A 16,895-nucleotide genomic window follows, 5' to 3' on the forward strand; every position below is an offset into this window, starting at 1 on the left:
TAAAATGAGAATCAACATACTCTGCCTCAGGCTGCTGTAGTGTTTCTGTGATTGGCTTGTGTAGGAGCTCATGTGAGCCCAGACGTCTGCCTTATAAACCGTCATCATCATCACTGCTCTCACACTCACACCTGCTCCTCTACCTGAACTGATCCACACACAGGTGAGTGCGGACGACTCTCACACTTCATCTCGGTCAGGCTGTATTAGTACGAGGGCTGAAACTACACATTATCTTCATTAATTAATCAACATTAAAGGCTATTTTTGGCTTCATCAAAGTCCATCTTCAAATGACTAAGGTTTTTTGATATACACCCGTAGGTCCCCCATTTGGACGCAGAGTACATCAAAACTTAGAGAGTTTTGTGTTAAAAGTAACTGGCAGAGAACCCACGAAGAACGAATATAGTGATGTTATAGTTCTGCAGAAACCTCAGCGTCCTGGGAACAACATGAACTAGGTCACTTCTACATGAGACAAACACATCTCCCATCAGCCAAGCAAACAAATAACAAAATATCATAAATCATACTCGATATGACTGGGACAGACCGGAGAAAAAGGCTGCTACACTCCGTTAGCAACGTGCTACCTACGAACATGCAGCATGAAAAAGCACGAGCGCCTGACGGAGATTACGGACATCGTTTCCATTTCTCTCCCCGGTAAACCATCGCAGAGATATTCAGCTTCGAACACAAAAAGTCACACAGCTTTCATCGAATATTGTACTTACTTTTAGTCGAATCTCAGCGAAAAAATGGAATATCTCCGTACTTCCAACGCATGTTTGTCCAGCTGCTGGTGCTCCGTGTGAATCCGTTCGATTCGTGTCTCTCCGACACTCCTCGGATTCTTGGGAGGGTTGGAAGCTCAGCAAATCAGATTTCAGAGCTGGACCTTTTTGAGCTTTATTGGCTAATAGTGCTGTCAATCATCTAGCTTTCAATTCCAGGCAATTCTATTGGCTCCTACGGTTCGAAGGATGTCTCAATGGTGAAAATCGGAGAGGGGGGGGCTGAGATACAGCCCTGAACAGAGAGTCTGAAGCAGTTTTGACCTTAAACTAAATAACTAAAAAGGGCATAGAAAGAGTTTAAAACACTCAAAAAAGGTCCAATCTTCGGTTTATTGATTCAATGAACATCATGAGTGATACATAGAAGTGATATAGAGTGTTTTTGAATTTTAAAAATACTTTTTTATTCAAATATTGGAGTATTTGATCAGTTTTCTAATTTGAAATGCTCTATATTTCATAAATGTTTCACTGTATCTATGTATAGCTGTGTATATAGAGCCTATATCAGTTGTTCTAAGAGCCCAGCATATTAAAAGTCTTGGATACCCATACTTTCCAAAAAACAATACCCTAAAAGTGCTGTTTTTCAAGATCGAGCTTTTGAGTTTTCCAAGTTCTGCTGTGTTCCATCCTTATCTTATGTGAACCAGTAACATGTATTCTGATAGTTCCATGATTTTTCTCATCTCAAAAATATATTAAAAATTTTTTTTTATTTTTTTATTTTTTTATTTTTTTTTATACAATTAATTAGGTATTTCTTATCTTTATTCGAGCTGAGGCCTGCAAATAGGCCTCGTTTTTAAAAGGTTAAAATATCTTTAACAGGCAGATTAAGACTGTAGTTTAAATGGCAGTGTAATATGTAAGAAATGCTGGTTCTGATAACATCCCTGGTTGTGGACTAAAGACATGTGAGTGTTCCCTCCTGCTTCAAAACAGCCGCCATAGTTCCTGTACCTAAAGAGTCTGCAGGGTCCAGACTACATGACTCATTCTGAAGAAGTGCTTTGAGAAACAGGTTCTCCAGCACATCAAAACCTCGTCCACCATAGTGTTGAACACCGGAGCCCTATAAAGGTGGTTAACCTCTCCTCACAGGAGGCCGCGAACCTCTCGCTCTGATGTTGTTTGAGCGACGATGTCACGCCAAAAAATCAGCTGGATCCGGTTTACAGTGACAAAGTATTTAATAATTCACAGAAGCAAAAAGACAGTTACAAACTGAATTACACTATCGATGGTAAGGATTTGCGAAACCGAGTTCAAACACCCCCCCCCAACAGGCCGGCAAAAGCCAGTTTGCTGAAAAGAGGATCGCCATGAAGAACTGAATAGTTTCACTCCAAACAATGTTTTTATACCAGAAAGTCAGTAGTTTACTTTCAAAAGTCCATTCTCAGCTTTGTGATTGGCTGAAATCTGATTGTCTCCTCCTGTCCTCGGACAATGCTCTCCATTGTTCTAAGTGATCCGGATAATGTCTCATAGTGTCCGCTGGTCCGACCTGTCCTCCTCGTAAAACTGCATGTACCCGACCCCCAAGCTTCCTCAGGGCTGTCTTCATCAACATCTCTGCTTGATCAATACATCTCCTTCCCCCACTGTTCACACCTCACATTCCTGAAGGCGGCTCACCAAACTCATCTCATTATCATAAAGTTGTTTTCAGATCTGAAAAGTCTGTCTCAAAGGTCTCTCTCTTTCCCTCAAAACATTCACTAACTGTATTTTATAGTTTAATACATAGAATGATTATACTTTTATGATTTAACACTTCTTCAAATAAACATGTTATAACATTATATCCACTAGGTGTGCTTATTAAACACACTAACATTGCTTTTTAACTTTAAATTCCAAAGAATTTGGGGTTGTCCTGCAGCTTTAAAATTCAGTTGATTCAAGTTGAAGGATGTCAATCAAAAGTATGACATCACATCTTATCTTCTAAAAAGATACATTTGTGTTCAGCGACTTTCTCTGTGGTTATTAAACCACTCGTTTCATTCTCTCTGTTAACATCAATGTTGGGCAGTGAATTCATGTGCTAGGATTCTGATCATATTGGGCTCTTAGCTCATATCGTGCCTTATTTTGGATTGAGTGGCTGCATTTGCTGAAAAGATTTGTGCTTTGTCTCATAGTGGCGCTTCACTTTGCTGCTTGAAAAAACGACCTCTGGACATATGAGACACTCTGGTTTAAACTGCATGGGAGGAATGAATGAGCGGGAGGGAGGGAAAGGAGACGGTAGAAGTAGACTTTGTCAGGTGATCAGAGGAGTGGCCCTGCTCCTGAACCTTGGTGAACAAGTTCTGTCTTGTTTCCGTGATTGGCTTGTGTAGGAGCTCATGCGTGCCCAGACGTCTGCCTTATAAACCGTCATCATCGTCACTGCTCTCACACTCAGACCTGCTCCTCTACCTGAACTGATCCACACACAGGTGAGTGCAGACGACTCTCACACTTCATCTCAGTCAGGCTGTATTAGTACGAGGGCTGAAACTACACATTATCTTCATTAATTAATCAACATTAAAGGCTATTTTTGGCTTCATCAAAGTCCATCTTCAAATGTCTTCTTTTGTTCGATCAACAGTCCAAAAGATTCAGTTTACTTACTTGGTTTGATGAATGTTTCCAACGCTGTTTCCAATTAATGGTGAAATGATCAATCAGAGATTTTTAGAATCTTCAGATGCAGGTTCTGAATATTGAAAGTGTCCGTAAGAGTTCAGTCCTGGTTGATTTGGCGACACCCTCTTTCATCTCACAGCTCACTGTGGCTGCTCCTGACGTTTCTTAATTCCTGACATATTTCAAACTGTTTCACTTCTACAGTGATCTTACAAAATAAAACAGGCAACCAAACAAAAAACACAACACCTGAAAAACCCAACAAGCTGCAACAGAAACACATTTTATAGAATGTCTCCAAAGACATCATTCTGGAAATAAATGTAAATATTGCATCACTTTCATCAGCGGGCCTCAGGCTCATTGTTTTACTTCATTTGACATAGGCTTAGGGTTATAAATATGCTACATACAAAAACTATTGTAAATTAAAGCTGCGAGTAGCATTGATCGGGCCCTCGCATATTCACGCATGTCGAGGGTACTGGCAGGACTCTGGTTAATGCGGCCATTTATTTATTCTTTTTATATATTATTATCTTGCATTCAGTTCTGTGACCATCATACACTGCATGCACGAGTTCAACGGTATTTCCTGTGTTGACTATGGCGTAGCCAGGTCATTTTGTCAGGTCTTAAGACTCGAATGTTTTGAGTGTATCTTCAAATACAATCCTAAATGTAAGCCTGTAAAGATTGACAAAAATAAGTGTTTGTGAATATGCTTTAGTGTATCATAACACTGTCAAAGTAAATGCAGGTCTCATAACCGACTGTTTGTTTGTGCAGGTAGCTCTGACAATCATTGCTGAGTGACTCAAAGCGGGAACAGTTGAGGAGAAATGGCCGAACGTTCTCCAAACATCTCACTTTGCACATATTTAGATCAGAGAAGTCTTATTTTGTGGTGGTGTGGCCAGGAATATTTAATAAGTTGATTGTTTGGACAGCTGTAATTTTAGAATCCTGCTTACGGCCATGGTTGCCAGAAGGTGGCGCTATGAGCTAATATTTCATGGGAGCATGAATTAAAATAGCCACTGGCTATTGAACCTAATGGTATTAAAGTGTCTGTGAGGGAAAGAGGAAGCACAAAGTGTTATTATATGCAGATGATTTACTATTATATGTTGGTAACTCCCAAAAATTCAGCCCCAAATATTGTCTGTTTTTTTAAAATGACAACAGAGACGTTGATAATAATGTGATATAAATGTCAATAAATTAATGAACATAATAAACAACAGTGGAAGAAGTATTAGGATATTTTACGTAAGTATCAAAAGTATCAATACCACAGTTTAAACATACAAGTAAAAGTCGTGAATTCTAATATGTTGTTCATTGTGTACGCATGACATCTGAGAGACGGATCCTCTTCTGTTCTCACTGAGGTTCTTCCTTCATTTACAGTTAAATGGTTCTTTAAGGAGTTTTTCTTTCCTGATGTGAGGGTCAGAGGATGTCGTATGTTGTACAGATTGTAAAACCCTCTGAGAATAGTTTGTGGTTTTATGATATACAAATCATTTTTCATTTTTTATTTAGTAAAGTAACGTAACTACAATCAAGAAAATGTACTTCAAGTATAAAAAGTTAAAGCAATTATCTCACAACATATTCGTCTCAGTGGTGGAAGAAGTACTCAAAACATTTACTGCAGTAAAAGTACCATTCCTCCTGAGGAAATGGGTTTCCTCAGGAGGGTGGCTGGTGTCTCCCTTAGAGATAGGGTGAGAAGTTGGGTCATCCGTGAGGGACTCGAAGTAGAGCCGCTGCTTCTTTGCGTGGAACGGAGCCAGTTGAGGTGGTTCGGGCATCTGGTGAGGATGCCACCCGGGCGCCTCCCTAGGGAGGTGTTCCAGGCACGACCAGCTGGGAGGAGACCCCGAGGGAGGCCCGGGACCAGGTAGAGGGACTATATCTCCAAACTGGCCTGAGAGCGCCTCGGGATCCCCCAGTCAGAGCTGGCTGATGTGGCTCGGGAAAGGGAAGTTTGGGGTCCCCTGCTGGAGCTGTTGCCCCCGAGACCCGATCGGATAAGCGGTCGAAGATGAGATGAGAGATGAAAAGTACCATTACCAAATAATAAATATAAATATAAATTCATAAATATATTTTATTATTAAAATATTTGTAAATATAATTTTAATAAAAAAATATTATTATTTAATTACATTATATATAATATATATATTTTAAATGTATATAATATTTATTATAAAATTATAATTTAGAAATATAAACTTATATAAATATAAACTAAACTACAAGTCAAAGTTATTACAGACATGTGAACTAGCCAGACACTCGTCCTCGACTGATCACTTCTGTGAAATGAGGATCCGAAATCAGGACCGACCTGCTCCCCTCTGTTCATTAAGAACATTATACACTCACCTGTTCTCACAGATTCTCCCTTCAGCATTGCACCCACACCCATTACAGTCCACAACCCGCGCTCTGTAAACCACATCAACTCTATCTTAACTCAGCTGCAGTCTTTTGTTTTACTTTTTATGTTGTTACTTTTATCATTATTATAATTGTCCTCTTTTCTTGTTTTATCATGTTAACCTCACACTCACACACCAAAACAGTGGCAAACAGACCTCTAGCAAAAGAGGATATGCAGAACACATGGACCTCAGCATTTGGATCAGACAAACCCCAAAATAAAAACTCAATGGAAGAAAAGAGTCCCACCACAAAAAAAAAAAAAACACTCCAACCTACCAAACCTGAAAAGCACCAACAACAAGACAAGACACAACCCGGACAGGAACAACTAGTCATTCAGAAAACTCCCCCAACCACCAACCACACCAAACCCCCAAAGACCCACGCATGTACGGCCGCTAGCAGCTAGCCAACAAATCCAAAACCACCCAAAACCGATCACCCTCAGTAGACGGCTTATCAAAGAGTTGAAAACAATCTGACCCACCTCCCCACCATCCACCCAACGGCGTTTCAACTGCCAAGAACTCAACCACACAACACTGCAACGCAGAAACAAAAATACTAAATAAAACACCAAATCCCTGACAAGCTGCCTCAAAGCCTCCAGAGCTCCTCCTCCCTCAAGCATCACTTAATAGATAGAACATACCTGAGCTGTCCTCCACACCCACTACCTGAACAAGCTGCTCTCATATTAAAATCTGCTTCTCTACCTGAACTCATTCACACACAGGTGAGCACAAAATGTTTTCATACTTTTGTTTTTTATTATAGATTGATGGATACTTTATTCATTTAAAAAGGACTAACATTTTAAATGTTTCTCTTGTATCGAAGTCTCAGAGTTTCTGCTGTGAAATCTAAACCTGGTGATGTTTGACGAAGGTTTCACAAACCTTCCTTCTCTCACAATCCTCAGAGTCTTTGAACATGTTTAGGAAAAATATTATAAATTGTAAGAAATATGTTTGACCTGTCTCAAGTTGTGGCCGTACATCTTAATCCAAACAGAACACTACACAGTACATCGAAAAATCATCACACAGGAATTTAGTAGAAGTAACATTTAATTTTTTTCAATGATGATGGAAAAATAATTAGAAAATATATATTAATGAAGCCGTTTCTATGATCGAATCAGTTAAATTCTACTGAATTCCAACTCATCAATCGTCAGCAGCGTTAACACTGTGATGCATTTCACTGATAAAGCGTGAACAGTCGTTATTGCTCAAAAGAAAGACGTAAAAGAGGCTGTGATTAATGATCCGCTGTAATCTGACGTCAGAATATGAGTTATAACGGATCAGTCTGATGTGTGTTCAGGTGTGTGTGTTATTCTACAGAAGACCGTTTACAGGTGATGAAGAGCTGTGTCCTGCTGATTTCAAGTTCTGCTGATATTTAATGAAAGAAGTGAGAAGAGAAAAAAATGTCCCTGAAGCCTGAACTCTGTTTACTCAGATTACCTGTCCGACTGCAGGGAAAGGTTTGTGTTCTGCATTCCTGTGTTGTCGACTCTACATGTTAAGTATATGTTACATGTTCCCCTTCTGGCAGGTTTGAAGTCGTGTCCTCATCATGTCAGACAGCAGCAGAACTTTGGACGATTTGAGGACCTTCCTTAAGTCCTCAGCAGGAGTTGAGTTAGAGCAAAGGATGAAGTTCTACGACAGCTGGGCAGAGACGTACGAAATGGTCAGTAGACAGAAACTTCAAAGCAACAACAACAAAATCTGTCTTTTTAGGAATGAAACACGTCTGAAAACTCAATCATTATCTTATGTTGTGATCTTTCAGAATCAAAAATGTCAGTTGACACATGTTTGAATATTTAGGATTATCAATGTATAAAAGCAAATCATCTGCATAGAATAACACTTTGTTCTGCTTCTGGTCCACAAATACTGCCTGGTATATGGGGGACATCTGTCTGATGGACCTGAAACTGATTGTTTGCACACTTTGTGTTACTTACACATGTTTTTAAACAGGACCACAAAATTATGAACTACAGGGCACCACACCAGACGGTAGAGTTCCTGTTTGATAACTTCTCTGGTCGTCCTGAACAAGTTCAGGTTCTTGATGTCGCCTGTGGGTCTGGATTGGTCGCTAACATGGTGAGCCCCAAAGGAAAACCTCAGTGTTCCTGGATGATTGAACCCAGATGTTGGGCAGATCAAACATAGGACTGATGGTTTTAAAGACCTTTAACTATGAAGGATGTCTCTACTAATCATATCATGGTTTCACAAAAAGGTATTTTTTCCTGGCAGACATGAAGCCTTTCATGTTATTTTAAGTTTAGGGGCTCAACATGGTACATATTCAAGATTGAATACTTTTTTGCCATACAACTTAGTTATTATAAATTTTGCCTCAGTTTGATAATCAAGACACAGTCAAAAGACATAAGAAATAAAATCACAAAATGTGCTGTTGAGGAAACGGGATCGCTTAGTTTTTTGTGTCTTTTGGGTTTGTTCCTTTAAGTGTGTGGAGTAACACATTTTCTGAACGCACTTTGTAGACTATTTCAGCAGAAGGTCAAATTTTGATAATCCATCATTGCATATGGATATATTTTTGTTTATATTAGTGGAATTAACTACTTTTCATTCACTAGAAGCCTCATCATTGGATAGCTGTCCAAGGAGACACGGTAGTCTACATGAGTCAGAATCCTTTAAATCCTGCAAGAAGTGGCAAGGAAGGTTTTTAACTAGCTACCACCACACATGAACATGATTGAAACATTCCTATCTCACCTAGACTGATCGCTGCCATTAACCTGTGTTTATTTATGATCCAAATTATATTTTGTAGTGCAACTGTTTCACTGCTATTAATCTAGAGAAAAAAAACATTTTAACTTCTCTTAACTTTTTGATGTGGGTGCCAAGTGGAGAGCAGGGCCGCCTTTCAATCAGAAGGTCGTCGGTTTGATCCCCGGCTCCTGCTCCGCTAGTCTCATGTCAATGTGTCCTTGAGCAAGACACTTAACCCCAAAATTGTTCCTGTAGCTGTGCCTACGGTGTGTAGATAGATACTGAATTGTAAGTCGCTTTGGATAACAGCGTCTGATAAATGACTGTAACATAATGTAATGTTGCATTATTATCAACGTATTTATTTAGACTTAGTGTCTGAGGGCCCCACAGTGTCAGACTTTAAAGTGCTGGACGGACAGACGATCAGACCAAAACCTCACTCTTTAGAGGTCTCAGTGTTAATGTTGGTTGTCTTCTTCTTGTGTTTACAGATGGTTGAACTGGGCTTCAAGCACTTTGTGGGAGTGGACGGCAGTCAAGGCATGTTGGATCAAGCTGCTAAGACCGGCCTCTATAAGGAGCTCAAACTGGCCTTACTGGGAACAGAGCCACTGCCTGCAGAGACTGGTACACTACCCTCACACTACATACACACTTATCTCACCACAGCGGATTAGGGTTTAACTTAACGCCGGAGAGTTGAAGGGCAGGCAAAGATACTGCAGGAGGTGAATTAAAGTGAAAACTGTGAAATCTTCTCTTCTTCACAACTCAGTAAAATTTGAACACACAGACATGAAACCCATATGGAATATTTCAGTGTGACTTACACTTTTAGAGGATATCATAATATCTTCCACAATAAACCATATATCCTCGATTCATCACGTTTATTAATGAGCAAGGGCCAAAAACACAACAAGGTGGTGAAGCAGAAGAGGGAAGTCATCTGTCTGACGGCTGTGGACGCTGCACCAATACAAGAGGAATGCCTAGAATAGTGTTCTGAAGCTAATCCTGAAATGCAGAGGAACCAGAAATTAGTGGCCACTTTTCCTCTTTCTGTGAGAAAGAGTGGGCGTTTAGATTACGTCAGCATTCTCACTTATCAACTCTGTTTTGTGTGTTTTGTGTATTTGTTCGAGAATCGAATAAAAAAAAGAGAAGAGATAATCATGTGACTTATACACATTAATTATCTTTCTATTGCCACAGTTGGACTCTACCTTTTTATACAAAAACAAGCTAACACCTCCTTCTCCTTTGGTTTCAGGCATGTTTGATGTGGTGATGATCGTTGGCGCTTTACGAGATGGTTTTGTGCCGGTCAGTGTCATCAGGGAGCTCTGCCTCGCCGCTAAACCAGGTAAACAACACTGTTCATGAGTTTTCATGGGAGCATGAATTAAAATAGGCACTGATTATTGAACCTAATACTATTAAAGTGTCTGTATGGGAAAGAAGAAGCACAACGTGTTATTATATGCAGATGATTGACTATTATATGTTGGTAACTCTCAAAATTCAGCTCCAAACATTGTCTGTTTTTTTATTACAAAGGAAAACAGTGACGTTGACATATACTGGATATACTTAAACTGGATTTTTCTGTACCTTTTATTATGTACTTTTGTATAAACGTCCCCTCAGAGACATTAAAGCTCTCCACTACTGTACTCTAAACCCTTAGAGTCTTACAGGATGACATGATGTTAGAGGATAATAAAGATTTTTCTTCTTCAGTTCTTAAACGATTGAATATTTTATTCCTGCAGGAGGATACATTTGCATGTCGAGAAACGACTTGAAGTCAGAGTCTGGAAACAAATACAAGGTGTCTATGGAGAAAGAGCTGCAGCTGATGGAGGAGGAGGAACTATGGAGTCATGTGACCACCAAAGAGATGGACAAATACATGATAGATATGTATGATAATTGTGAAGACATGCAGAATGAGAAATACCTCTATGGGACCATGTACCTGTACAGGAAGTCACTTAATTAGTCACTCTATATCTGAGTCCATTCGTTGACTAGAAGGCCAGCTCCCTCTCACCTCTTCATGAACACTAATGAATGTTGTGTTTATTATTGGCTGGTGTGCTTCCCTCTGTTGGACGACACTGAAACACAATGTAACACATCTCTTTGTTTTTTGTGTCGTGAGTTGATGAAATGAGTAAAACTCATATGAAAAACATACAGTTATCGTAAACACAATGCTAAATATGAACAATAAACTCATACATTAAAAGGAAAGACATAACAATGTGTATTGTGCTTCACTTTATTTCTGTGTTTGACTTGTTTTCATTTAAAATCTTTGACATAAGGAGACGTTCTTCACCTCTCACAGTCCAAAGACATGCAGCTTAGGTTAACTGAAAACTCTAAATTGACTGTTTTGGTGAATGGTTGTCTGTCCCTTTGAGAAGTTCCGACAATAATGTGACATGAATGTCAAGAAATTAATTAACTTAATAAACAGTGGTGGAAGACGTTTTAAGATATTTTACTCAAGTAAAAGTATAAATACCACAATTGAAAAATGCAAGTTAAAGTCCTAAATTCAAAACATTGTTTAAGTCAAAGAACGTGCATAGACACAGTAATGTTTCAAGGTTTATCTATCATTAAACATTTCCACTATGTGTCTTGTTTTCCAATCATTTCTTAAAATTAAAGATGTGTCACCGACATCAGCTTACTTGAAGCTACCTCGCAGAATTTCAGGAGCAGGACCACACCTCTACTCTGCCACTTCCTGCATATCCATAAATACCCGCCTAACCCGCTCCTCCTGTTCCGCTGTTGTATTCAGTTCCAGAACCTATGTCACGCAACAGCACCTCGAGCACACTCAGAGTAATGACCTACCTAACAATATACAAGCAACATTATCCTTCCAATCACCTAATCTTTAGTGTAGTTTTCGCCTAAATTTCTCTATCCAACGACGATCTATTAGGACAAAATCGGAACGACCATGTCCAAAGTTTCAGTCAGTCCGCTGCAGCAGACAAAGCAACAGGAATCCATAAAAGCCGCACCTGAGATCCTGTTCTCCATATTCCAAAAGACATCCAGAAGATTGAGTCCAGCAAGCCTCAACATCTCCAACATCTCCATGCTCACCTCCTTCATCACAAAAAAAGGGACAAGGCATCACTGTCGCCACAGTTCTCCTACTCCATCGCCTTAGAGGATGACTCCAGTCTCCCGCCGTCGACCCGACCACTACGGTAACATTACAGGGACGCAGCGTAACTGCGCTCCAGCAAGATACGCCTTAATCAAGAAATCGGCCCATAGCCATCCCCAAAGGAATTCCTTTTCTCAGATCAGAAAACAAAGCAGTAGTTTCAACGCTCTCTTATCAGCTCTTCGTATTTACCACTACGTCTACACCAGGTTGGCGTGAATACAACAATCATTTATAATGCATGCATAAAATATGAATAGTGCAAAGTCTTCAGCGATTGGACTCCATCCTCAAGTAGGATAACCGAGGGGTAGTGATGCTGAGGTCAGATAAAGCCTAATCCCCCAAAAGAGATTTATTTTTTATGAATAAATAAAATAAATACCTTACCTACTGCCGCAGATAATTCCTAAGCAAAATAGAAAAGTAGTCATGAGAGAAAGTTGAAGGGTAGAACTTGTTAGGGTGATTTTTCATGAGTTGAGGTTAAGCTGCCGCTGAAACATTCATCCTCGCCTTCATCACCTCTCGACTGGACTACTGCAACAGCATCCTGTACGGCTCACCCACCAAAATCATCAACAAACTTCAATACATCCAGAACTCTGCTGCCCCTCTGCTCTCCCACTCCCCTACCAGAGACCACATCACCCCAGTCCTTCAGAACCTCCACTGGCTCCCCATACAGCAAAGAATCCACTTCAAGATTCTCCTCATCACATATAAAGCCCTCCACAACCTCGCCCCTTCATACCTTTCAGACCTCCTGCACCGTCACACTCCCAACCGCAACCTCAGATCCGCCGACGTCAACCTCCTTACCCCACCTACTCTATCCAAGCATCGGACCTGGGGGGACAAGGCCTTCTCCACTGCTGCCCCCTCCCTCTGGAACTCCCTCCCCCAACACCTCAGACACTCTCCCTAACTCGTCACTTTCAAAACTCACCTGTTCAAATCTGCTTTTAACCTGTAAAGTCAGTTATGTATGTTTTCTTTCTTACTATTCGTGTTGTTCCTTACTGTTATGATTTTGTTCTTATTATAAATGCTTTTATTTTATTTGTATTTATATTTTACCATGTAAAGTGTCTTTGAGTGCTTTTTAAAGCGCTATATAAATTAAATGTATTATTATTATTATTAAGAGAGGTCAAGTTAACGGAAGCAAAGGATAGAGCAGGGTCTCGATGGACCGCAGACCAGGATATGGGGGTCTAGATAAACCACAGAACAGGATAGTGCGGGTCTAGATAGACCACAGTAAAAAATAGTGAGATTTCAACAGATCCCGGAATTGATAGAGGGGGTCTCGACAGACCACAGGAAAGAATAGGTGGGGGTCAACTGAGACAACAGACAAGGATAGGTTGGAGTCATGTTAGACCACAGAACAGAATAGTTGGGATTCACAAGTCCTCAGCATTAGTCAGATTGTGCATATTAGGAAAAGAAAAATGCAAAGTCCAGCAAACAGGAGAGGAAAGAGCGTTCCTAAGGGATGACGCGCCTGGCAAAATTGAGATGGCCAGGAGGGAGAGTAAAGCTCGTATTAATCTGTGCTTGCATCATAGCGCAAGCCTCCGCAGACACGCCCGATTTCTGAGTCTGAACGGAGCCATTTATACTCTATGCTAGGGTCACCAACAGGCAGACCGTGGTCCGGACCCAGACACCGTTGATTCTGGACTCTGGACCTACACTTGATAGGGGGGCGACTGTGGCGAGCAGGGCCGTCCTTCAATCAGAGGATCAGCGGTTCGATCCCCGGCTCCGCTAGTCTCATGTCGATGTGTCCTTGAGCAAGACACTTAACCCCAAAATTGCTCCCGTAGCTGAGCCTATGTTGTGTGAATGTGATAGAATCTGAATTGTAAGTCGCTTTGGATAAAAGCATCTGCTAAATGACTGTAATGTAATGTACTGATAGCTAAATGAGAATTATATAACCTTGATGGAGCGCTAATTTTTTAACCGGTGCAGCTTTTCTAGGCTTTACGGCACTCGTTCAGCGGTCCAGGAAACACACCAACAATTACATGCGTCGTACATCATCCCATGTGATGCAACTCAGCCAATCAAATATATGTATTCTGAGTGGCGCAAAGTGAAGCGCCACTACGAGACAAAGCACAATCTTTTGAGCAAACGCAGCCACTCAATCCAAAATAAGGCACGATATGAGCTAAGAGCCCAATATGATCAGAATCCTAGCACATGAATTCACTGCCCAACATTGATGTTAACAGAGAGAATGAAACGAGTGGTTTAATAACCACAGAGAAAGTCACTGAACACAAATGTATCTTTTTAGAAGATAAGATGTGATGTCATACTTTTGACTGACATCCTTCAACTTGAATCAACTAAATTTTAAAGCTGCAGGACAAGTCAGTTCAATTAATTTCCTAAATGTAAGTACTTTATTTTAAGATGCAGATTTCTTAAAAGCTTCTCTTATGTAATTTAATCTATAAATGCTTCCCTTACTTTACTTGAAATGATAAGAACATGTATTTATTAATAGCGTATGTATTATTTATAATTCCTCCCGTTCAATTTGAAAACTGGGTGGGTGACCGTGGCTAAGTGGAGAGCAGGGCCGCCTTTCAATCAGAGGGACAGTGGTTCAATCCTGCTCTGCTAGTCTCATGTCAATGTGTCCTTGAGCAAGACACTTAACCTCAGAATTGCTCCCGTAGCTGCGTCTACGGTGTGTAGATAGATACTGAATTGTAAGTCACTTTGGATGAAAGTGTCTGTTAAATGACTGTAATGTAATGTAAAACTGACGATGAATATAGTTGAGATATTATTCAATCGACTTTCTTTTTTTGATTTGATAATCGGTTGTTGACTACGTACAGACGTTGATACAACTGTTAGGCTATACTTCAATATATACGGGACTCACATCTGATATGAGCTGAAATGACAACTGACAGCAGCAGAGAGGAGAACAGTTTTAAAGTTGGACAGCAACGACGTGATTGGCTTAAGGAAACTGTGCAGAATCTGGTTGGTTGATTTAAAATGAACGCCCACAATCAGCTGATAGTGTAAACACAGGGAGAGAGAGAGACTGAGAGACTATGAATGAAGAAGAGTCTTCCTGACTGAACTTCTGCTTAAGCTTCATTTCAGCTTTCATGTTTTCTCATTTCAGCTCTGAGCTTCTTTGAGTTCTTATTAGCGGTAAAAGTTGCATTTTGTGTATTAATTAACTTTGGTATTTCAGACTTGCTTTGTGTCTGCAGCTGTTTGCTAACGCTAATATTAGCCACAGCTACTTTATTAGATGCTGTGTTTTTCCATCAGCTGCAGCTCTCTCTCCAGATCCTTCTTGAATTCATTATTTTTTGTTTGGTCGCCTCTCACCATGCAGACAAAACCACCTGCAGAAAACACATCACATATTCACTTATAGTGAGTTGTAAATTACTAATTAAGTCAATTACTCTTCATATCTACTTTAAATGTAATGCTTTGCATATACATTTTCAGGTTATTGACCATGTGTGACACAAAATGACCACAAAGAGATGCAAAACAACTTCAAAGCTACTACAAACGACTACAAAGTGACTTAAAGCAATTATTACATGTTAGAACATTTTACATTTTTATTCATTTTACTTTCTGTGCCCCTTCTGGTCCCCCATTCAAAAGTTCCTAAAACCGCCCGGAAGGATTAGTGGTCTTGGTTTAATATTGGAAAGGTCAACAGTGACTTGAGGAAGGACACAGTTCTGTCCTCAGGTCTTCAGGTCTTCCTCTTAGGCTCCATCCAGCCCCAATAACCTCCAGGTCCCCCTCATCCCCAGTGGACATCACACCCTTGGTCGTTGTTGATTCAGAGGTCTTAAACCACTAACAACTAAAAGGTTTTGCTTATCTTTACTAAAGTATTACTAAGGATGCTCCGATGGCTGCTAAATGTGGTTGTTAGTTGGTGACCTGGTTTGGCGGCGTTGCAGAGCTCCCTGACAACACTGACTGGTGCTGACTCAGGATTCAGAGCACCGACGAGGATCACCACATCAAATGTACCTGAAACCAGGAGAAGAACAGGAGCCATGTTCAGTGTCCAGGAAAGACTGAAAATATGATATTTATGAGGAAAATAAAGACCATTAAGCATCAGATGAACAGGTTTCACCTGATGTTCTTAAATTCAAGCTGAGTCTCATTCTACCGCACCAAGTTTAGTTTTATCCCTAAATTAAAACATCTCACAAACTAGTCGTTACTTCGAGGTGAGATGATAGTAAATCTGCTTTCTTCAAGCGAGGTTGTGAACGACTTCCTGCGTCGTAACCACAAACTCACGAGTTCCATTTGAAGGCAGCATCATTTACAGCCACTAACTGCAGCTCAGTGAACCACCTGACAAAGTTAACGCTAGCTAGCTAGCTTAGCAGTGAGTGTGTATTTAGTGTGTCAGCATGCCTTGACTGCCGTCCACTCCCACAAAGTGCTTGAAGCCCAGTTCAACCATCTGTAAACACAAGGAGAAGAAGAAGAAGAAGAAGAAGAAGAAGAAGAAGAAGACGGCCAACATAGGGGTTAGCCAAATACAGTGTGTATTTATTCAATCACACAAAACAGCAGTGGTTGTTGAAGACAGTCCTGGTGGAGATCTGCACTCTACTGAGTAGAGCACCTTTCTAGTTCATTTGTTGTTGTCTATTGTCACAAATTCCCCTTCATATTAGTTTGTTTTCATCCTGTTTAATTAACTCTCCTGTCATTTCAGGTCCTGCCATTCACACCCGATCATCTCTCATTCCTCAGCTGGTCCTCCACACCCATCTCACCTGCAGTCCATTCCCTCATCAGTCCCTCACTATTGGTGGTTTCTGTTTATCCTCCTTTTCCTTGGAGGTATCTCGCCTGTTGGAATTCTTTTATCTAGTCGTCAAACTCATTTTGTAGAGGAGTTCTTTTCTTTATCATTTAACGTCTAGCTCTGTTTCTATGCTGTGACTCGTGTCATGGCGTCACAGGAAG

General features: G+C 40.4%; 1 protein-coding gene across 2 annotated transcripts; it reads left to right on the plus strand.

Moving 5' to 3' along the window:
• The first annotated feature begins 3,162 nt into the window (after nucleotides 1-3,162).
• On the plus strand, nucleotides 3,163-10,942 carry LOC137887176 (methyltransferase-like protein 27). 2 transcript variants are annotated; one of them, XM_068729988.1, is made up of 6 exons: nucleotides 3,163-3,253; nucleotides 7,470-7,607; nucleotides 7,904-8,032; nucleotides 9,175-9,310; nucleotides 9,957-10,049; nucleotides 10,459-10,942. In XM_068729988.1, exons 2-6 carry the CDS (start codon nucleotides 7,491-7,493, stop codon nucleotides 10,686-10,688), a joined length of 705 nt encoding a protein of 234 aa, XP_068586089.1. In that variant the 5' UTR covers nucleotides 3,163-3,253; nucleotides 7,470-7,490; the 3' UTR covers nucleotides 10,689-10,942. The 2 variants fall into 2 exon arrangements, with proteins under 2 accessions (XP_068586089.1, XP_068586090.1); XM_068729989.1 differs by lacking the exon at nucleotides 7,904-8,032.
• Nucleotides 10,943-16,895: the final 5,953 nt, after the last annotated feature.

This window comes from Cebidichthys violaceus, unplaced genomic scaffold (assembly GCF_023349555.1).
Source record: "Cebidichthys violaceus isolate CVI_PGR_0920_01 unplaced genomic scaffold, fCebVio1.0.p SCAF_48, whole genome shotgun sequence".
NCBI classification, from domain to species: Eukaryota; Metazoa; Chordata; class Actinopteri; order Perciformes; family Stichaeidae; genus Cebidichthys; species Cebidichthys violaceus.

Coding starts and splice junctions, on each gene's coding strand:
- LOC137887176 (XM_068729988.1), top strand. CDS start 7,491: ATGTCAGACAGCAGCAGAACTTTGGACGATTTGAGGACCTTCCTTAAG. Junction 9,311..9,956: donor GCCACTGCCTGCAGAGACTG/GTACACTACCCT, acceptor CTTTGGTTTCAG/GCATGTTTGATGTGGTGATG. Junction 10,050..10,458: donor CTGCCTCGCCGCTAAACCAG/GTAAACAACACT, acceptor TTATTCCTGCAG/GAGGATACATTTGCATGTCG.